Below are 22869 nucleotides of genomic sequence, written 5' to 3'. Positions count from 1 at the left end.
AAATTAATTTCAAGATATCTATAACTTGATAATAGATATCTACAATTAAATTATGACTATCCCTAACTCCAGTTTGAGATATCTACAACGTCATTTCGACTAGTCAAAACTTAATTTAAGATATCTGAAAAGGAACATGTAGAGTCTCATGCACTCTGTTTGTGTGTTGTATGCTATTTGCACAATTTCTCCTTGCACAATTATGCCCAGTATTATTACTACTTATGTAGTTGCCTTGATATTTTTTATCATTTCGATACTTTATTGTAGATTATGATGCACTAATTGTTTACATACCAAGGCTGCTTTTATTACTGCCAAGAAAACTTGTACTTTGTGTAACTTTACGTTATCTTGCACCTTCGCTTTATCTTGGCCAGGTCGCCGTTTCAATTGAGAACGTGTTCTCTACGTGCTCACCTGGTTAAATAAAGGTCAAATAAAATAAAAAAAATATCTTGAATTGAGGTGAATTAAAGATATCTTGAACTGGAGTTATGACTAGTCAGAATCAAATTGAAGATATCTCAAACTAGAATTACAGATATCTACAATTCAGTTGCAGATATCCGTAATTCACATAGTGGATATCTGCAACTGAATTGTAGATATCTGTAATGATAAACCCCATACAAATGAATGGCAAAAGTGATGTCATTTGTCCTAGGAAGAATGTCTTTGTGGATATCTGAAATGTTCTTTTTGACTAGGCAAAACTGAATTACAGATATCTGCAACACATATCCAGTCTAGCTGTTAAATGTTAAAACGGCTTGCCATAGTGACTCAGTCTTTGCCAATTAGATTATGACAATATTCCCATATTTATATCTGCTCAGTTTATAAATCTACAATGTGTAAACTATTGTATGAAGTAACAAGAGTTGCTGTAACAATAACAGAAAACCTTAAAGCTACTGTTGTTATCAAATGTACTTGTTCAAAGTAGCCTAATTATAACATCATCACTCCATCTTGAACATTATAACGATAAACACACAGAATCCAAAAAAATATAGAAATACATAAAACAAAAGCTAGCATTCTAAAAACTGACTGGGCAAATGTGTGTCTTTAAAGTATATTTCTGTTTCTGATGAAAAGCTTGAGTTGATGTTTATATGAGATTAAACTACAGACCTGCTGATTCAGATTCAGTCTGTCAATTAATATTCAGTAACGTGAAATTATACTTTCTTCAATTTTCTGTAAAGCCTTTATAGGAAAAATAAATGGAACAATTTGACAAAACTAATTTCACATGTTGCCAGATTGATCCGAATAACAGTAATCATTGCATCTGTCAGGTTTATATTCTTTCATGATTTATTATGTGTGAAATGTAAATATTAGAACAAAAATTAAATGTGTGTCAAAATTAAAGTCTAATACAGTCTATTTTGTCGTTTTAAATTATAAATATATTGAATTAAAATATAAACATTACATCGTGTGTGTGTGTGTGTGTGTGTGTGTGTGTGTGTTCAGTGAACAGTGAGATTCAGTTAGTCGTGAGGGGTTAGAGCTCCTGCTGATATTCGACACGTCAGTCTATATTTATCTGTTATGAGCTGAAACACACTGAACACACACACTGAGCTGAAACACACTGAACACACACACCGACAGACAGCAGGTATTTCTCGACGCTTTTATTACTTTGACGATTTCAGATTAATGCAAGGAAACAACTGTTATTGTTTGGCTTGTTTATGGCTGCAAATGTCGTGTGTGTGTCCGTGTCCGTGTCCGAATGAGTGTGTATGAGAGTGTATGTGTGTGTGTGTGTGTGTGTGTGTGTGAGAGAGAGAGAGAGAGAGAGAGAGAGAGAGAGAGAGAGAGAGAGTGTGAGAGAGAGAGAGAGATAACGAGTGTGTATATGTGTCTGAGTGTGTGTGTAAGACTGTGAAGTGTATCTGTGTGTGTGTGTGTGAGAGAGAGAGAGAGAGAGAGAGAGAGTGTGTGTGTGTGTGTGTGTGTGTGTGTGTGAGAGAGAGAGAGAGAGAGAGAGAGAGAGTGAGAGAGAGTGTGTGTGTGTGTGTGAGTGAGTGTGTGTGTGTGTGTGTGTGTCCGTGTCCGAATGAGTGTGTATGAGAGTGTATGTGTGTGTGTGTGTGTGTGTGTGTGTGTGTGTGTGAGAGAGAGAGAGAGAGAGAGAGTGTGTGTGAGAGAGAGAGAGATAACGAGTGTGTATAAGTGTCTGAGTGTGTGTGTAAGACTGTGAAGTGTATCTGTGTGTGTGTGTGAGAGAGAGAGAGAGAGAGAGTGTGTGTGAGAGAGAGAGAGAGAGAGAGAGAGAGAGAGTGTGTGTGAGTGTGTGTGTGTGTGTGTGTGTGTGTGTGTGTGTGTGTGTTCTGATAATGTTTCCTTTCAAATAGCAAAACCTCATCTGACTTTTCCTGAATCTGAAAGCTGTTTTATGATCATCTGTAGTTTATGGTCGTGATAATGAGTGTTACGACTGATAGGAAGGAATATAAACATTTACATTCAGCCAGTGTTGGGGAAAGTTACTTTTAAAAACAACGTGTTACAATATTACGTTACTCCTTAAAATAACTAATTTCATTACTTGGTTACTTTTTATGGGAAAGTGTTGTTGCGGTACTTTTCCTGACTTGAGCTGGGCTTGCCGCTTTGTTCTGAAACAAATAACCTATTTTGGCAAACGTAAAGCCGCTTTATAGCAGAAGTGAGATGAACGTCAGGCTGAACTGGATCATTGAAGATCAACAGCAAACACAAGGCTAAAGTGAGATTAAATACATGAAGTATATTTATGTAATTTAACATCTTTAATTGTTGCTGGTTTGCGTAATATTCTGAGTTTGCATTTCACTGTTTTTTTTTTTTTTTTATTCATTTGAGGAATATGAATCTGTTTTTGTGCAAGAGAGATGAGTAAATTAGTCCATGTGAGAATTCAGTCAATCATAGGAAAACAAATTAAACCTGCATTACGATTTAGAGAAACTTACTCAGATATTTTGCTTTTTCTTAAAAATTCTAAATATTATAATTTTAAACCTATAATTTATTACTTGAAAAAGTAACTTGCGTTACTTGTAATGCGTTTCCACACACACACACACACACACACACACACACACACATACACATGAAAAATAAGATATAAACACAACAGGATAAAATTAACATTCAGCAAGATATGTTATAAGATAAGATATATATAAGATAGATAGGAGATATGTTTTGTTTGTTTATATATATAATATTTTAATGCTTTGGCAACATTGTGATACACAGTCATGCTAATAAAGCTCAATTGAATTGAATTGAAATGGATATAAACAGACAGTGAGTGTATGAATGTGAGCAGTGTGTGTGTTCTCTGGCTCAGGATGGAGGCGTTTGACGCGAGGGGTCTGTGTGTGATCGCGGAGGAGCTGAGTGAGGAAGACGAGGCTGACGATGAAGAGGCGTTTGTGATGGTGCAGGACTCACACAGACCTGATGCCTTCTGCTCTCACTGCCATGTGCTCACACACACCGGCGCCGTGGCGCACGCGCGTCACACACACCTCGCGCTCGGCCCCGCCGCGCAGCAGATCAAGGTGAGAACCAGCCACACACTCCTGAACGCTTGATCTGCTCCTCATACCTGTGCAGGTGTGTGTGATGAGGCCGCGTGTGTGATGAGGCCGTGTGTTTTCCCAGGAGGAGCTGTCCCGCAGCAGGGGTAAGCTGAGCCAGAAGATTGTGGAGATGGAGAACTTCGCCAGTAACCTGGAGGAGATCTTCATCACGGTGGAGGTGCGCGACTCGAGCGTCGTGTTCTGCACACACACATTCTGCACACACACATTCAGGTGGTTTGATGCTGCACGTCAAGTCAAGTCACCTTTATACAACACAGAGTGTTTCAGAGCAGCTTTACAGAGATAACAGGAAAATAATGCAACAAAGTTTGTTTCTAGAAGAAAACAGCGTCACAGTCCAGCTTCAGTAAGTTGCAGGACACATGGTTCGGCGTATTTTAATATTCATAGTGGGCTAAACAGTAATAGAATATTCTGATATATGATATAAAGTGACCAGATGTCCGAGATCAAAACTGGGAACATAATCCCCGAAAAGGGGGGAAAACGGGGGGTTTGACTATCATTCTGATTGAAAAACCCTAATGTTGTGTCTTCAAAAACTAAACGGGGTCAGAGGTCGTTTGTTTCTGTATTTATCCAGGGACAGTCAACCTAACCGGGACGTCCGTCACCCTGTGATATTGATAGAGAAGCAGAAACAGATAGTGGCTGTAAAGTCAGATATTATTACTTTTGTTAGGGTGAATTACATGTGAATAATACACAATGTTGGGCAAGCTACTTGGAAATTGTAGTGAGCTAAGCTATCAGTTACTCTGCCATGAATAAAGCTTCACTACACAAGCTAAGTCACACAAACACAGCAGTAGGCTAGTTCACTACATAGGAAGCTATTTCAGTTGCGCTAATTTCACATGACAAGAAAAGTGTAGCTTGCGTGGCCGAGCTACTTGATAAATAAAGGAGTTAAGCTACTAAAAAGTTACTTGATTCAGGAAATAGTGAAGCTACCAACAAAATACTAAGTTACTAGCTAAGCTACAAGTAGCGACTGCCCAACACTGATAATACAGTCTGTGCCACTGTAATTCGCTGGCCAATGTTATACCAGTATAATGTATATATATATATCGCCGCTCTGGAGAAAAACCGTGATGTCATCGTCCAGCTCAGTTCAGTTCTCATTTAATGGTGTCAATGCAGGAGATCAATAATATTGTAGAATATTAAATGAAATGTCCCCAACTAAACAAGACAAAAGCCAATGGCGACAGAAACCAAACCAAAACTCCATCAGTGACAGAATGGAGAAAAAACCCTTGGGAGAAACCAGGCTCAGTCGCTCAGTCCTCAAGTATTCATGTACTGGAACAGTAATTTTTTCAGTCAAGTTTGTTTTAATAAATCGCAACTTGTGTGTTTCCAGGAGAACTTCGGGCGTCAGGAGCAGAACCTGGAGCAGCATTATAACGAGGTCCTGCAAACGCTCTCGCAGAGACACGAGACGCGAGCGGCGGCACTGGACGAGCAGAAGAGCCGCACGCTGGAGCGTCTGTACGGCGAGCTTCTGCGATGTGGGCAAACCCTGGACGCGTGCAAACAGCTGATCGAGAGCGCGCAGGGAGTTCACCGACAGCAAGACCAGCGCGCCTTCCTGCAGGTCAGAGATCAGCACTGATCAGGGTTATCACAGAACCACATAATCAATAGTTTCTGACCCGCCCTCTCTCTCTGATTGACAGGCTGTCATGCCAATCATGAAGAGGTAAGTGGATGCAGTTTGTGGCGTGTCTAATAATCATTCTATCATCAGTTACTCAACTTCATGTGGTTTCAAACCAGTGTGACTTTCCTTCTTTCTTCTGCGGAATACAAAAGATGTTTGGTTAAACTCTTTTTATTGATGCTATGCAGTGGTGTAAAGCGTGGGGTGCAGTGGAGTAAAGTGTGGGATGCAGTGGTGTAAAGCGTGGGGTGCAGTGGAGTAAAGTGTGGGATGCAGTGGAGTAAAGCGTGGGATGCAGTGGTGTAAAGCGTGGGGTGCAGTGGAGTAAAGTGTGGGATGCAGTGGAGTAAAGTGTGGGATGCAGTGGTGTAAAGCGTGGGATGCAGTGGTGTAAAGTGTGGGATGCAGTGGAGTAAAGTGTGGGATGCAGTGGTGTAAAGCGTGGGATGCAGTGGTGTAAAGTGTGGGATGCAGTGGTGTAAAGCGTGGGATGCAGTGGTGTAAAGTGTGGGATGCAGTGGAGTAAAGTGTGAGATGCAGTGGTGTAAAGTGTGGGATGCAGTGGAGTAAAGTGTGGGATGCAGTGGTGTAAAGTGTGGGATGCAGTGGTGTAAAGCGTGGGATGCAGTGGTGTAAAGCGTGGGATGCAGTGGAGTAAAGCGTGGGATGCAGTGGTGTAAAGCGTGGGGTGCAGTGGTGTAAAGCGTGGGATGCAGTGGTGTAAAGCGTGGGATGCAGTGGTGTAAAGCGTGGGGTGCAGTGGTGTAAAGCGTGGGGTAGGGCTGAACGATAGTCTGTTTTAACATCGACATCGCGATGTGCGAATGAGCGATAGTCACATCGCCGGAACATGCGATGTGAAGGGTAACGTTAGTAGCACACAGTAAACACGAGATTGTTGTATGGCTTTTTGCTGGGGTGACATACGCGTTCCGCGTGCCTGCACAGTGATTGGTTCGCTGTGCCGCAGCTCACCGCTCACAGCCAACATTCACTGGCAATCCTATAGCTAAAAATGCGCTACGAAGAGGATCCAAAAAAGTCAAAATCAGCTATTTGGGACTAGCCTATTTCGTCTACAAAAAGGAGGATGTTGACCAAAAAGAGGTAGGCTACTTTGCTGGAGTGTTATAAAGTTGTGGATGTTTTTTTTTTTTAAAGTCGTTTATTTTTCGTGTTCGCATTTATGAGGAAAAAACAATGTTATTAAGGACGCGACCGTTATGAAAGCGGCAGTAAAAGACTGCTTTAAAACTTTCACAGATACCTCAAACAGAAAGCACAAAGCCTTTCTTTAAAACGAATTTCGTTTCGTATTAATTGTATCTTAATTTTAATCAGTATTTCATTATCCAATTTCCTGGATTTAATAAATAAATATTAAATAGCCTATAGCAGCCAGCGCCTGAACTGGAGATTATAAGCTATCATCCATGAACCGCAACTCAGCATAAAAGGTAGCCTACTCGCCTCACACACCTAATAATAATAATAATAATAATAATAAAATAGAAATATTTCTATTATCTACAGAAATCTCTACTTTTAAACAGAACCATTAAAAAAAAAATAATAATAGCCTAATCTGTATGAAAAGTGCATTTCTCCCGATCACTGCTGCGAAGATCGCGAGTCAGTATTGTCAACTTAATCTTTACAGAAAACACTTGTTTATTAATAAACAATTAAAATGTCACATCGCAATATTTTACATATTATTAATCATTACTTTTGCTGGTTATAGGTGCCGTTTACATGAACGCGTCACTGAATCAGCACAGAAAACATAATTTTTCGGGTCCTAGAACCTGAAGAACGTTAGGTCCTGTGAAGAACGTTCACCGAATTCTGAGAGAAATATGTTTCTTGAATAAAATATTAAGTGGCCTTTTTTTTTACTTGTAATGAAGCTTGCTTATTAGTGAAATTATTAATAACATGGAATGGTAATTATTGACTTTAGCCTGGATTGATGGCTCGCAATATCGCGATATATATCGTTGGGAAAAAAAATATCGCAATGTAATTTTTTTCCAATATCGTGCAGCCCTAGCGTGGGGTGCAGTGGAGTAAAGCGTGGGATGCAGTGGAGTAAAGCGTGGGATGCAGTGGTGTAAAGCATGGGGTGCAGTGGTGTAAAGCATGGGGTGCAGTGGTGTAAAGCATGGGGTGCAGTGGTGTAAAGCATGGGGTGCAGTGGTGTAAAGCGTGGGGTGCAGTGGTGTAAAGCGTGGGGTGCAGTGGTGTAAAGCGTGGGGTGCAGTGGTGTAAAGCGTGGGGTGCAGTGGAGTAAAGCGTGGGGTGCAGTGGTGTAAAGCATGGGGTGCAGTGGTGTAAAGCATGGGGTGCAGTGGTGTAAAGCGTGGGGTGCAGTGGTGTAAAGCGTGGGGTGCAGTGGTGTAAAGCGTGGGGTGCAGTGGAGTAAAGCGTGGGGTGCAGTGGTGTAAAGCATGGGGTGCAGTGGTGTAAAGCATGGGGTGCAGTGGTGTAAAGCATGGGATGCAGTGGTGTAAAGTGCGGGGTGCAGTGGTGTAAAGCGTGGGGTGCAGTGGAGTAAAGCGTGGGATGCAGTGGAGTAAAGCGTGGGATGCAGTGGTGTAAAGCGTGGGGTGCAGTGGTGTAAAGCATGGGGTGCAGTGGTGTAAAGCATGGGGTGCAGTGGTGTAAAGCATGGGGTGCAGTGGTGTAAAGCATGGGGTGCAGTGGTGTAAAGCGTGGGATGCAGTGGTGTAAAGCGTGGGATGCAGTGGAGTAAAGCGTGGGATGCAGTGGAGTAAAGCGTGGGATGCAGTGGTGTAAAGCATGGGGTGCAGTGGTGTAAAGCATGGGGTGCAGTGGTGTAAAGTGCGGGATGCAGTGGTGTAAAGTGCGGGATGCAGTGGTGTAAAGCATGGGGTGCAGTGGTGTAAAGCGCGGGTTTGGCGGTTGCCAGGAGAACGGTACTTGCTTGACTGCATTGTGCCAAGTGTAAAGTTAGAATTAGGGTTAGGTCCCTTCAAGCTCCCAACTCCATATTAAACCCTACGGATTAAGAATGGGATGTCACTTAAGTTCATGTGCATGTAAAGGCAGACGTCCCAAAACTTTTGGCAATATACTGTATAAAATCACTACCAACTGGCCGGAAAAGAAAATACAGTTGTTCTTTTGCTCTGTTTATTAATAAATCCGTGGTGATGGAAAGGAGCAGCAAGGGCCAAATGCTCAGAACGGATTACATATAGAAGAAATGACCAGTTTTTCTCTTTTTTAAAGTATGATAGAAAAGGTTGGCAAATACTATAAAACATTTCTGCATTACCTTCACAAAACGAGATGTGTAGCAGAATGTTCATATTGCTCTTTTCCACACAACGAGTGGATGTTAATGTTGAACTGAACAGACTGAAAATTAAGTCGTCATATTCAAACCTGCCGCGTCAAGATTGGTCACGTGCAAACCAAGAACATTTGAGGCTCAACATTCATTCCTACGTTAGATATGAATGTCAACAGTCAGTGTTTTGTGCTTTCGAAGTGCACGTCCTACATCTGGAATGACAGTGGACGATAAAGTGGCGTGCCTGACCATCACAGTTAACACAATCTGGAATTATCATATTCTGTCCAATCAGAGTTGAGCAGTTTTCCAGTAAGGAAGTGGATCTGAAGCTGGGAGTGTCTCTGGACTTTGATGTTTCGACGACGGATCTGTCCGATGTCCGACAGTTGATGGACTCCATAAACGTGCTTCCAGGTAGGGGTGGGCGATAAGGCAAAAATATCATATCACGATTTTTTTCAGGAAAATCACAATTCACGATTTTATCACGATTCCTTTTCATGTTGGTTTTACTATTTTGCAAGAGACTGAGCATTACAGCCAAACTAATGTCCCTTTTCTTAAAAACAAAGCCTTAGGTACAAAATATAATAAAAAAAAATAATGGCCAAAGTGGTGAAGATAAAAATCTTAGATTACACATACACAACTTAATATACAAATGAAATAAACAGTGTTTTATTTTTTCAGCTACAGTTGGTGTATTTAACAGTAGCATTGAAGTAAGTAATTAAATGAACAAATATGAAAATAAAACACAACATAGACTCCACTGTATAAATTATACATTGATTCTTATTAAAGCTACTATTAAAGTTCTCAGTCAAGAGCAGTGAGTGATTTCCTCTTTGTGTTTTGTTGTTTTATTAAACATTAAAGGGATGGTTCCCCTAAAAATTGAAATTGTCATCATTTACTCTCTTGTTGTTTTAAACCTGAATAAGTTTCTTTCTTCTACTGAAAATAAAAGTTATTTAGAAGAATGTGGGTAAGCAAACAGTTGATGTACCCCAGAGACTGCTATAGTATATTTTCTTCCTACTATGGAAGTCAATGGGGACCAGCAACTGTTTGGTTACCCACATTCTTCTAAATATATTCTTTTGTGTTTTGTGTTAACATTTGTGTGAATATGTGAATATTCGTTGCGTTGTTCAGTATGTTGAGACCGAGGTGCCAGAACTGCAAACTGATAGAATGCACGATATTTCTTCAAAAGCAGATTGTGGAGACATTTTAATCGTGCACAATAAAAAATCATGATGTCGCACACCCCTACAGACACCATTACTGCTCTTTTATATTTGCTGGGTTTCCATGTATATATTTTAATGCCAATTTTAGTATAAGAAAGGCTGGATGGAAACAACAAGATGCAAATAAAATGTCCAAATTGCGCTTAAAAACATACACTCACTTAAAGGGATGGTTCACGCAAAAAATAAAATGATGTCGTTAATTACTCATGGCGTTCCATACACAAAAGACCTTCGTTCATCTTCGGAACACAAATGAATATATTTTGAATCCACAGGATACTGTAGGATATAAGCGTGTGTGTGTGTGTGTCCAGCTCCATCGGCTCCGGTCATGAACCCTCAGATCTGCAACTCGGCCACGGACACGTCGCTGCGTGTGTGCTGGAGTCTGTTCTCCGACGACACCGTGGAGTTCTACGAGCTTTACTGGCGCCTGATCTCAGACGACTGCACCATGGAGCCACTGCAGGATGGTAAACACACGCCATTATTACCCAAACCAGTTCAGAACCGCAAACCATTTCACTGGTCACCTGTGGAGAAATGATCAGACTTCAGAAAGATCACGATGGATCTGATACAGTAAAGCTCAGTCCATCAGGATGTGCTGCCAGTACTAGACTGGGGTCACTGGTTTGATTTGACCAGTGAAGTGCAGGGTCAGGGTTTGCGCTCGACTGCTAACACACTGCAGCTGTGGTTGTGTAGTTGTGTATTAGTGTTTGTGTGTGTTTGTGTCTCTTGCTTGCTTGCAACGCCAAGGTCATGGGTTTGATTCCCAGGGAAAGCAAGAACTGATAAGAATAAAAAAATGCGTACCTTGAGATGCAATGTAAGTCTCGTTGGATAAAAGCGTCTGCCAAATGCATAAATGTAAATGTGTGTGTGTTTGTCAGTGTCTCAGCTGAAGGTGAAGGAGACTCACTGCACAGTGTCTGATCTGCTCCCGAACGCCCAGTACGAGCTGTGGGTCACGGCCACCAACACCACTGGCATCAGCCCGGCCAGCGAGAGAGCCGTGTACATGACGGGTACGTGTGTGTGTGTGTGTGTGTGTGTGTGTGTGTGTAGCTGTCCTGGTGCTCTGACCGTGTGTGTGTGTGTGTGCAGTTCCCTCTCCTCCTGTCATCAGGCCCCGGCAGTGTGTGAGCAGCCTGGATGCGGCGCTGATCCGCTGGGACTCTGGAAACACAAACCCTGTGGAATCATATACACTGGAGTTCAGAGAGAGCGACACCAACAGCAGCAACACTATGACGGAGTCAGTGACACACACACACACACACACACACACACACACACACACACACACACACACACACACACACACTACCAATCTAAATCTAAATTGATCCAGCCATGTCAAATCCAGGAGTTAAAAACTAGGACTAGGTGTCTAATCCATAGGGCTACCATGGGTAGTTTAGGGTGAGGATTGGTACGGGCTTAGATCGAATGGGTAAGTTTAGGGTGAGGGTAAGTGTGGGGTTAAATTGAATCTAACCACAAAGTACAGGGTAGGTTTAGATATGAGAACGGGTACAGAAATAGACCCCCAAAAATATTCCAATCCAAGGTTTAAAGGAGCACTTCACCCATGGGAACATTGATCTTTATTGAAAGTGGGTCATATATGTAGTCGAAATGTAAAATTAATTTTGAATTTGGTGCCTTCTTGGCCGAGGAAAGAAAGAAAGTAACTTCAGGACGCATTTGTATGAAAGACACCAACTCCCACAATGCACCACATTGCACAGCTGCGCAAGCCACTCCCACTAATCCAGAAAGCGCATATCTGCCTAAGAGAAATAACTCTTCCGTCTACAAGGCTAGCTACCACCAGAGCTTGAAATTAATTTCACACAAAATGTCTAGTTAGTTGGCGAACTCATTAGTGAATTACTCTTCATTTGTATTTCTTTCGAAGTGGTGAATTATTGCATTGTAACGTTACCTGGATGTTCAGTCAGATGCGGTGCGAAACTAGGATAGTTCACAACACAAACGTCCGTGTCCTCGTCTGATTCACAACACAAACGTCCGTGTCCTCGTCTGATTCAGAGATTTCATCCAGGAGAAGTTGTCATTGTTGAAATTCTTTGCCACAGTCGGACTCTATCTCTGTGTTCGTAGCGGTTCGTAGTTGCATAGTGAGATCACCGGCGCCACCAGTCCGCCCTAACCCGAGCCAGTCCGGGCTCCTCGTCCGCGGCAGGCAGGTCTTCTGCCTCGGCTGCTCTTCGCTATAATGCGGCTTGAAAAGGTAGCCACAAACACCTGATTCAAGCATCAGACTTCCGAAATCCTCTTCCTCTATATCATATTGAGTGCTCTCCTCCGCTATTGTCATAACTTTACATCTGTCTCCACAGCGCCTGTTAGCTTAGCTTCCAAACAAGATGGAGGATATTGCTTTTAGTTTCAGAAAGTCAAGTCCCACCCACTGATCTGTAATAGGCCTGTAGCGTGAGCGGTTCCCGCCCCCTGGGAAAGATGAGGAACGAGTGTCTGTAGTCTCTACACTTTTCAATGAAATGTGACTTCCTGCTTATTATGACGCAAAATGATGATTTTTACGTCATAATAAGCAGGAAGTAAAACACTTAAATCCTTATTTCTTCCATCTCAGGGAAAAATGGATGAAAAATCCACATTTATTATAATATATGACTGGGTTTCTAACAATACAAAGCTTAATGCAAATGGGTGAAGTGTCCCTTTAACACTAGGTTTGCTCACTTCCGGTCACAACGGATAGGTTTAAGAAAAGGACTATTGCCGGAACATCTTTTTTACATCCTCGAGTCATTGTTTTTTTAATAAAGTTCGGGAGGAGCACGTTCGGATAATTAACACGAGTTGAGAGCACTTAGCAACCAACAATAAGAGGTGTGTGTATATATATATATATATTCAGCAGTCTCACCTCAATTCGTTGACAGTTTATCAGCATCCCTCCACCACCCCTTCTCCACACTAGGTCAGGTTTGGGTTGGTGTAACTCTAAGGCAGCTGTTTCTCTGGCAGGGTTGGGTCAGGGTTGGGTTGGTGTAACTAAGGCAGCTGTTTCTCTGGCAGGGTTGGGTCAGGTTTGGGTTGGTGTAACTAAGGCAGCTGTTTCTCTGGCAGGGTTGGGTCAGGGTTGCGTTGATTTAACTCTAAGGCAGCTGTTTCTCTGGCAGGGTTGGGTCAGGGTTGGGTTGGTGTAACTAAGGCAGCTGTTTCTCGGGCAGCGTTGGGTCAGGGTTGGGTTGGTGTAACTAAGGCAGCTGTTTCTCTGGCAGGGTTGGGTCAGGGTTGCGTTGATTTAACTCTAAGGCAGCTGTTTCTCTGGCAGGGTTGGGTCAGGGTTGGGTTGGTGTAACTAAGGCAGCTGTTTCTCGGGCAGCGTTGGGTCAGGGTTGGGTTGGTGTAACTCCAAGGCAGCTGTTTCTCTGGCAGGGTTTGGGTCAGGGTTGGGTTGGTGTAACTAAGGCAGCTGTTTCTCGGGCAGGGTTGGGTCAGGGTTGGGTTGATGTAACTAAGGCAGCTGTTTCTCCGGCAGGGTTGGGTTGATGTAACTCTAAGACAGCTGTTTCTCTGGCAGGGTTGGGTTGGTGTAACTAAGGCAGCTGTTTCTCGGGCAGGGTTGGGTCAGGGTTGGGTTGGTGTAACTAAGGCAGCTGTTTCTCGGGCAGGGTTGGGTTGGTGTAACTCTAAGGCAGCTGTTTCTCCGGCAGGGTTGGGTTGATGTAACTAAGGCAGCTGTTTCTCCGGCAGGATTGGGTCAGGGTTGGGTTGGTGTAACTCTAAGGCAGCTGTTTCTCCGGCAGGATTGGGTCAGGGTTGGGTTGGTGTAACTCTAAGGCAGCTGTTTCTCCGGCAGGGTTGGGTTGATGTAACTCTAAGACAGCTGTTTCTCCGGCAGGGTTGGGTCAGGGTTGGGTTGGTGTAACTCTAAGGCAGCTGTTTCTCCGGCAGGGTTGGGTTGATGTAACTCTAAGACAGCTGTTTCTCTGGCAGGGTTGGGTTGATGTAACTAAGGCAGCTGTTTCTCCGGCAGGGTTGGTTCAGGGTTGGGTTGATGTAACTAAGGCAGCTGTTTCTCCGGCAGGTCGGTGGTGGCGATCCCGTCCTGTGAGTGTCTGGTGCAGCTCCAGCCCTGGAAACACTACATCATCAGCGTCAGAGCCGTGAACACCGGCGGTCCGAGTGACCGGAGCGAACCTGTGGACATCTCCACCGCAGGTGTGTGTGTGTGTGTGATCAACTGAGCTGTGACGTACACGTGTGTGTGTGATCAACTGAGCTGTGACGTATGTGTGTGTGTGTGTGTGAGAGATCAACTGAGCTGTGACGTACGTGTGTGTGTGTGTGTGTGTGTGAGATCAACTGAGCTGTGACGTGTGTGTGTGTGTGTGTGTGTGTGTGTCCGGAGCGAATCTGTAGACATTTCCACCGCAGGTGTGTGTGTGTGTGTGACCGGAGCGAACCTGTAGACATCTCCACCGCAGGTGTGTGTGTGTGTGTCCGGAGCGAATCTGTAGACATTTCCACCGCAGGTGTGTGTGTGTGTGTGTGACCGGAGCGAACCTGTAGACATCTCCACCGCAGGTGTGTGTGTGTGTGTGTGTGTGTGTGTGTCCGGAGCGAATCTGTAGACATTTCCACCGCAGGTGTGTGTGTGTGTGTGTGTGACCGGAGCGAACCTGTGGACATCTCCACCGCAGGTGTGTGTGTGTGTGTGTGATCAACTGAGCTGTGACGTGTGTGTGTGTGTGAGATCAACTGAGCTGTGACGTGTGTGTGTGTGCAGGCACGTGTTTCCACCTGCTGGAAGACACAGCTCATCCCAGTCTGTCTCTGTCGGCTGACGGCCTCACCATGTTCTACCTGGATGAAGATCTTCCTCTCAGTCACATGACCTTCAGCGACAGCACCTTCGCCAGGTCGCTCACGCTCATGACGTGTGTGTGTGTGTGTGTGTTGTGGCCAGTGCAGCTCATGATGTGTGTGTGTTGCAGGTGTGTGGCGGTTCTGGGAGACCTGGTGCCCATCAGAGGTCAGTATTACTGGGAGATCGAGGTGGACGAAGACACTGAGTTTCGCGTCGGCGTGGCGTATGAAGACACTCAGAGGAACTCGTACCTGGGCGGCAACAAGACGTCCTGGTGCATGAGACACATCGTCACGCCGTCCAGGTGCGTCACATGACACACGCTGTCATCACCGGAGCCAAATCAGAGCAGTGTATCAGGACAAACCTCCCAGCATGCTTTAGAGGTCTCACTAATGAAACAGGGAGACTTCTAACAAGCAAAAGATGACTTCAAACCATTTAAAATAAGACAAAATGGTTAAAATGTAAAAATCTGAAATTATATTATTTTAATTTGTTCCCTTAACAATTATAAAAATAGTCGATTATAAAAAAATGTTTTTATATAACTCAGATTGTATTCATCTGAAAGAAAAATGTCATATACACCTAGGATGACTTGAGGGAGAGTAAATTCATTTATATTTGGGTGAACTATCCCTTTAAGAGGACTTGACATGAACTTCTGTCATGAGGCGTCACAGGGTACGCTTCAGTGATGAAGGACTAAACCTTGTGGCTTCAAAAGGTACACGTTTTCCTCCGACCACAGGATTGATTTAGTTAAGTTTATATTATACTGATCCCATTCAGATCGAGGATCCCAGTGTTTATAATAGGTTTGAGGTCTGAAGGTTGAATTGGGCTCTTTTTATTATGTTAAGTAATGAACGAACCGGATGAACACGCTCTTCTTCCGCAGGCATAAATACGAGTTCCTGCACAACGGCTGGACGCCGGACGTTCGGATCACGGTGCAGCCGCTGCGGATCGGCGTGTTCCTGGATTACGGCGGAGGAATCCTGTCGTTCTATAACGCAGCGCTGCGGCAACACCTGCACACCTTCAGCTGCCGGTTCCTGCACCGCGTCCAGCCCTGCTTCGCCCTGGATAACCCCGGAGCGCTGCGGCTACACAACGGCCTACCGGCTCCACCGATGATCTGAGACTCATTTCATTTAATATTCAACAATATTATTGATCTGCCTGGGTTAGGGTTAAATTATCTAAATTAATAACTTTAACAAAACTGAACCATCACTGAACTTCCTTAAGCTGGACGACTGTGACGCTGTTTTCTTCTAGAAACAAACTTTGTTGCATTATTTTCCTGTCATCTCTGTAAAGCTGCTTTGAAACTCTCTGTTTTGTAAAGCGCTATATAAATAAAAGGTGACTTGACTTGACTCTGAGCTGAATAAGAGACCTGGATAACCCCGAGCGCTTCGGTTCCATCGATGATCTGAGAGACTCTGACCCGAATAAAAGAGTCTGTGTGCCGTTTACTTCTTTATTATTCCATAGGAACAGATACACGTTAGTGCTGTAAAACATGAGGAAATAAAGTCTGTGCCGCTGCAGTTGCGTGTGTTCAGACCGCACTCTTACTCCCACCGCGCATGCGCTCCTCTTCCTCATCCGACGAATCTCCTCCATACGGGACCAGGCCGGAGCAGCTGCCGGAGTCTTCCGGAGTCTTCAGCTTCTTCATCTGCTGTTCTGCGGCTGCAGGGAGATCAGAGATCATGATGTCACAGATATCTTCATTTTAGGTTCAAAAATAATCCCTGTATGCTAACGCTAGCTGTACGTGAGTGTCTGTGTGAGAGTGAGTGAGTGTCTGTGTGAGAGTGAGTGAGTGTCTGAGTAGGTGAGTGTCTGAGTGGGTGAGTGAGTGAGTGTCTGAGTGAGTGAGTGTCTGAGTGAGTGAGTGAGTGTCTGTCTGTCTGTGTAAGTGAGTGAGTGAGTGAGTGAGTGAGTGAGTGAGTGAGTGAGTGTCTAAGTGGGTGAGTGAGTGACTGCGTGAGTGAGTGTCTGAGTGAGTGAGTGTCTGAGTGAGTGAGTGAGTGTCTGTCTGTCTGTCTGAGTGAGTGAGTGAGTGTCTGAGTAAGTGAGTGAATGTCTGAGTGAGTGAGTGAGTGTCTGAGTGAGTGAGTGAGTGTCTGAGTGAGTGAGTGAGTGTCTGAGTGAGTGAGTGTCTGAGTGAGTGAGTGTCTGAGTGAGTGAGTGTCTGAGTGAGTGAGTGTCTGAGTAAGTGAGTGAGTGGGTGAGTGAGTGAGTGAGTGTCTGAGCGAGTGAGTGAGTGAGTGTCTGAGTGAGTGAGTGAGTGTCTAAGTGGGTGAGTGAGTGTCTGAGTAAGTGAGTGAGTGTCTGAGTAAGTGAGTGAGTGTCTGTCTGAGTGAGTGAGTGTCTGAGTGAGTGAGTGTCTGTCTGTCTGTCTGAGTGAGTGAGTGAGTGAGTGAGTGTCTGAGTGAGTGAGTGAGTGTCTGAGTGAGTGAGTGAGTGTCTGAGTGAGTGAGTGAGTGTCTGAGTGAGTGAGTGAGTGTCTGAGTAAGTGAGTGAGTGGGTGGGTGAGTGAGTGGGTGGGTGAGTGAGTGAGTGAGTGTCTGAGTGAGTGAGTGAGTGAGTGTCTGAGTAGGTGAGTGTCTAAGTGGGTGAGTGAGTGACTGCGTGAGTGAGTGTCTGAGTGAGTGAGGTTCTGAGTGAGTGAGTGAGTGTCTGTCTGAGTGAGTGAGTGTCTGAGTGAGTGAGTGAGTGTCTGTCTGTCTGTGAGTGAGTGAGTGAGTGTCTGAGTGAGTGAGTGAGTGAGTGTCTGAGTGAGTGAGTGTCTGAGTAAGTGAGTGAGTGGGTGAGTGAGTGAGTGTCTGAGCGAGTGAGTGAGTGAGTGAGTGAGTGTCTGAGTGAGTGAGTGAGTGAGTGAGTGTCTGTGTAAGTGAGTGAGTGAGTGAGTGAGTGAGTGAGTGAGTGTCTAAGTGGGTGAGTGAGTGACTGCGTGAGTGAGTGTCTGAGTGAGTGAGTGTCTGAGTGAGTGAGTGAGTAAGTGTCTGAGTGAGTGAGTGTCTGAGTGAGTGAGTGTCTGAGTGAGTGAGTGTCTGAGTGAGTGAGTGTCTGAGTGAGTGAGTGTCTGAGTGAGTGAGTGTCTGAGTGAGTGAGTGTCTGTCTGTCTGTCTGAGTGAGTGAGTGAGTGTCTGAGTAAGTGAGTGAATGTCTGAGTGAGTGAGTGAGTGTCTGAGTGAGTGAGTGTCTGAGTGAGTGAGTGTCTGAGTGGGTGAGTGAGTGAGTGTCTGAGCGAGTGAGTGAGTGAGTGTCTGAGTGAGTGAGTGAGTGAGTGAGTGAGTGAGTGTCTAAGTGGGTGAGTGAGTGTCTGAGTAAGTGAGTGAGTGTCTGAGTAAGTGAGTGAGTGTCTGTCTGAGTGAGTGAGTGTCTGAGTGAGTGAGTGTCTGTCTGTCTGTCTGTCTGTCTGTCTGTCTGAGTGAGTGAGTGAGTGAGTGTCTGAGTGAGTGAGTGAGTGCCTGAGTGTCTGAGTGAGTGTCTGAGTGTCTGAGTGAGTGAGTGAGTGAGTGAGTGAGTGAGTGCCTGAGTGAGTGAGTGAGTGAGTGAGTGGGTGAGTGAGTGAGTGTCTGAGCGAGTGGGTGAGTGAGTGAGTGTCTGAGCGAGTGAGTGAGTGTCTGAGCGAGTGGGTGAGTGAGTGAGTGTCTGAGCGAGTGAGTGAGTGTCTGAGTGAGTGAGTGAGTGAGTGAGTGAGTGAGTGAGTGCCTGAGTGAGTGAGTGTCTGAGTGAGTGAGTGTCTGAGTGAGTGAGTGTCTGAGTGAGTGAGTGTCTGAGTGAGTGTCTGAGTGAGTGTCTGAGTGAGTGTCTGAGTGAGTGTCTGAGTGAGTGTCTGAGTGAGTGTCTGAGTGAGTGTCTGAGTGAGTGTCTGAGTGAGTGTCTGAGTGAGTGTCTGAGTGAGTGAGTAAGTGTCTGAGTGAGTGTCTGAGTGAGTGTCTGAGTGAGTGGGTAAGTGTCTGAGTGAGTGAGTGTCTGAGTGAGTGAGTGAGTGAGTGTCTGAGTGAGTGAGTGAGTAAGTGTCTGAGTGAGTGAGTGTCTGAGTGAGTGAGTGTCTGAGTGAGTGAGTGTCTGAGTGAGTGAGTGTCTGAGTGAGTGAGTGTCTGAGTGAGTGAGTGTCTGAGTGAGTGAGTGTCTGAGTGAGTGAGTGTCTGAGTGAGTGAGTGTCTGAGTGAGTGTCTGAGTGAGTGTCTGAGTGAGTGTCTGAGTGAGTGTCTGAGTGAGTGTCTGAGTGAGTGTCTGAGTGAGTGAGTGTCTGAGTGAGTGTCTGAGTGAGTGAGTGTCTGAGTGAGTGTCTGAGTGAGTGTCTGAGTGAGTGAGTGAGTGAGTGAGTGAGTGAGTAAGTGTCTGAGTGAGTGTCTGAGTGAGTGTCTGAGTGAGTGGGTAAGTGTCTGAGTGAGTGAGTGAGTGAGTGAGTGAGTGTCTGAGTGAGTGAGTGAGTGTCTGAGTGAGAGTGAGTGTCTGAGTGAGTGAGTGTCTGAGTGAGTGAGTGTCTGAGTGAGTGAGTGTCTGAGTGAGTGAGTGTCTGAGTGAGTGAGTGTCTGAGTGAGTGAGTGTCTGAGTGAGTGAGTGTCTGAGTGTCTGAGTGAGTGAGTGTCTGAGTGAGTGAGTGTCTGAGTGAGTCAGTGAGTGAGTGTCTGAGTGAGTGAGTGTCTGAGTGAGTGTCTGAGTGAGTGAGTGTCTGAGTGAGTGAGTGTCTGAGTGAGTGAGTAAGTGTCTGAGTGAGTGAGTGTCTGAGTGAGTGTCTAAGTGAGTGTCTGAGTGAGTGTCTGAGTGAGTGAGTGTCTGAGTGAGTGTCTGAGTGAGTGTCTGAGTGAGTGAGTGTCTGAGTGAGTGAGTGAGTGAGTGCCTGAGTGAGTGAGTGTCTGAGTGAGTGAGTGTCTGAGTGAGTGAGTGAGTGAGTAAGTGAGTGAGTGAGTGTCTGAGTGAGTGAGTGAGTGAGTAAGTGAGTGAGTGTCTGAGTGAGTGAGTGAGTGAGTGAGTGAGTGAGTAAGTGAGTGAGTGAGTAAGTGAGTGAGTGAGTGAGTAAGTGAGTGAGTGAGTGAGTGAGTGAGTGAGTGAGTAAGTGTCTGAGTGAGTGAGTGAGTGAGTGAGTGAGTGAGTGAGTAAGTGAGTGAGTAAGTGAGTGAGTGAGTGAGTGAGTGAGTGAGTGAGTGAGTAAGTGTCTGAGTGAGTGAGTGAGTGAGTGAGTGAGTGAGTGGTCACACACACCTGTGTGTGTGAGGGTTTTGCTGCAGGTCTCTTCTCGTAATCTCTTCCTGATTGGAGCAGCTGGCGGCGGCATCAACGTCCTGAACAAAAAACATCAAGTCACTTACGTCTCTCTCCTCAACCCTAAACTCAGTAACGCTTCATGAAGGTGAAGCCAAAACAAAACCTGCTACACATTCAAATACAGCAGAGAATCACATGCATGAAGAGCAGAATAATTATTTAGTGCCCCTAGAATGCTTTTTGTGACGTTAAATTACATTTCATGAAATAAAGCCGTTTGTGAATGTAAAAGCTCTGCAACGTTACAAGGATCAAAGCTCAGATAAACTGAGTTATTGTCTAACAAAAGAAAGAATAGATTTTGAACTGAAATGAGTCGTCAGTAATTCAGTCTCACTTCCTGCTGAACCTGCGTAGGTTTGTAACTCATTTGCATAATGCCACCTCTGGTCTTGATTGGCTGAGCAGCGTCTCTTAGCTCCACCCTCAAACACTGTAGTGTATCTGAGACTGGGAGAGTTTGGTTTGTGTTGTTCATGTGGAGAAGACGCTGTTTTCTGAGATTGATACGGTAAACCCCACGCCATCGTTACTGTTCGTATCACTGTGATCAATAGCTGAGATTCAGATATGATAATGAGCGTTTGCTTTCTGACCAATCACAGTAGAGCAGCTCTCAGAGAGGCGGAGCTTAGAGAGACTGAATCTCCGATGGAAGCGTTTCAGAGAAAAGAGCTGAAGCTGCAGTGGAGATTATGAGGACATTAATGTGTTTTTGATTTTGGATGAATGTGAACCTGTTGTAGGAGACGCCAAAACAACATTAGGAGCCTTTAAATAGTATAATAGGGCACTTTAACAAAGAAAGGCCTAAAGTCAACATCACTGAACTAGTGATGAACACTAATATTCAAACACGTGATTACAATAACTGTAGAAAACATGATTGAACAGAAACAGAAGGATAGAGACCTGCTGTCCTCCACAGCACTGACGTCCTTCACTGGAGCATCTGTGCAGATCTGGACACACACACACACACACACACACACGTTAGAGCAATCTCAGAATGAACGTGATAACCATCACTCGCCGTCACACACACACACCTGTGTTTTCTGCTCCTCTTCTGCAGTGTGTTGCTTTGGGCTGGAGCCGCCGTTTGCTCTGTCTGACGCTGCCTCCTCCTCCTACACACACACACACACACACACACACACACACACACACAGTTATCTGATGTCACAGCTGTGTTGATTGACAGGCGTGACTCTCGCGGTCTCTCACCGGCAGTAGGAAGGCGCTCTGTTGGCGCACTGGATACTGCACTGCACCGCTGCTCATCTGTGATTGGCTGGTTGCTCCGCTGCTCATCTGTGATTGGCCAGTCGCTCCGCTGCTCAGCTGTGATTGGCCAGTCGCTCCACTGCCGGTACTCCAGTATGTGGGATAGGAGCTCGAGTAGCCGTTGGACGGGTAGCTGTACCAGGACTGGCTGCCATAGCTGTTATTCACAGAGTATCCATGTGTTGGGTAAACTGAAACACACACACACACACACACACACACACACACACACACGTCAAGCCGCAGTCAGACACTAGGAGCAACACAGTTATAACAGTTGTTTATATCTTCAGTGAACGTAAACAGATAATCAGTTGCGCTTTAGTATAATGGATCTGTGCATCACATTCATACATGCACACACACACACACACACACACACAAACACACACACACATATATATATTTCTCGGTTACTCCAATGTCCAGAAACATGCACATACAGCCTCAAACATACAATGAGGGAACAAAGGGAGAAAAAGAAATGCATAAAAAAAAATACTATCACATCTAATTCACTAAACGTAAATAATCATGTATGCTAACCCTAACTTCATACAGTGAAGACTATGCAGTGTATTATCTTTATATTTGATTATTCAGTTTCCTACTCCTGTAGCTGAAACCATTAAAGCAGATTCTTTGGCATCTCTCATATTGTATTTATCCTATTATTGTCATGTTTGTTCTTAATTTTAACAACAAATAAATCAACTATATGGTCATGTGTACTCAGCAAAAGAAACTTCCTCTCACTTTCACTCACGCACTCCTCTGCTTTTTCCCCAGCAAATGTCTTAACGTGTAAATATCTGTATGTGTTTTAGAGTCAGTAGAAAGCAGAGTTATTAGAACTGAGACATTAAGACACACCTGGAGCAGAACCTGTGGATGGAAACGCCGACATGAACCGCGTGTGATCCGCCCGCACCTGCAGAACCAGATAAACACAAACCATATGATGCTCAGTGTAGAACACACACACACACACACACACACACACACACACACACACACACACACACACACACACACACACGCAAACATGCACTCGCTCATACTCCAACACGCACTCTCGCTTATACTCTCACACACACACTCTCATACTCCAACATGCACTCGCTTAAACTCACACACACACTCACTCAAACTCCAACACACTCGAACATACACTCGCTTAAACTCTCACACACTCACTCAATACTCCAACACGCACTCGCTTATACTCACACACACACTCACACTCCAACACGCACTCGCTTATACTCACACACACTCACTCATACTCCAACATGTACTCGCTTATACTCACACACACACTCATACTCCAACATGTACTCGCTTATACTCACACACACACTCACTCATACTCCAACATGTACTCGCTTATACTCACACACACACTCACTCATACTCCAACATGTACTCGCTTATACTCACACACACACTCATACTCCAACATGTACTCGCTTATACTCACACACACACTCACTCATACTCCAACATGTACTCGCTTATACTCACACACACACTCA

At 44.7% G+C, this 22869-nt stretch overlaps 2 protein-coding genes across 5 annotated transcripts in view; one reads left to right on the top strand and one right to left on the bottom strand.

Annotated features, from left to right (window-relative positions):
- The first annotated feature begins 1521 nt into the window (after nucleotides 1-1521).
- On the top strand, nucleotides 1522-16307 carry fsd2 (fibronectin type III and SPRY domain containing 2). 3 transcript variants are annotated; one of them, XM_084408768.1, is made up of 14 exons: nucleotides 1549-1636; nucleotides 2677-2752; nucleotides 3362-3575; nucleotides 3679-3774; nucleotides 4990-5223; nucleotides 5306-5328; nucleotides 8904-9025; nucleotides 10185-10343; nucleotides 10767-10901; nucleotides 10981-11131; nucleotides 13964-14097; nucleotides 14666-14798; nucleotides 14874-15050; nucleotides 15651-16306. In XM_084408768.1, exons 3-14 carry the CDS (start codon nucleotides 3363-3365, stop codon nucleotides 15892-15894), a joined length of 1821 nt encoding a protein of 606 aa, XP_084264894.1. In that variant the 5' UTR covers nucleotides 1549-1636; nucleotides 2677-2752; nucleotide 3362; the 3' UTR covers nucleotides 15895-16306. The 3 variants fall into 3 exon arrangements, with proteins under 3 accessions (XP_084264893.1, XP_084264894.1, XP_084264895.1); XM_084408767.1 differs by lacking the exon at nucleotides 2677-2752 and having other exon boundaries at nucleotides 1522-1636; nucleotides 15651-16307; XM_084408769.1 differs by lacking the exon at nucleotides 2677-2752 and having other exon boundaries at nucleotides 1588-1636; nucleotides 3341-3575.
- The window catches only part of LOC311290347 (KH homology domain-containing protein 4-like), an 18332-nt gene continuing 11687 nt past the window's right edge, over nucleotides 16225-22869 (bottom strand). For both annotated transcript variants that reach the window (XM_084408772.1, XM_084408771.1), the window contains 6 exons: nucleotides 22208-22265; nucleotides 21275-21525; nucleotides 21097-21177; nucleotides 20960-21009; nucleotides 19985-20064; nucleotides 16225-16453 (listed from right to left, as the gene is read on the bottom strand). In XM_084408772.1, coding sequence (XP_084264898.1) covers nucleotides 16320-16453; nucleotides 19985-20064; nucleotides 20960-21009; nucleotides 21097-21177; nucleotides 21275-21525; nucleotides 22208-22265 — 654 coding nt within the window. In that variant the 3' untranslated portion in view covers nucleotides 16225-16319. The remainder of the gene's footprint in view (nucleotides 16454-19984; nucleotides 20065-20959; nucleotides 21010-21096; nucleotides 21178-21274; nucleotides 21526-22207; nucleotides 22266-22869) is intronic.

Source organism: Rutilus rutilus (assembly GCF_951802725.1).
Source record: "Rutilus rutilus genome assembly, chromosome: 5".
NCBI lineage: Eukaryota > Metazoa > Chordata > Actinopteri > Cypriniformes > Leuciscidae > Rutilus > Rutilus rutilus.
Note: the sequence above shows the minus strand (reverse complement) of the source record. Positions and strands in the feature narration are given on the sequence as shown.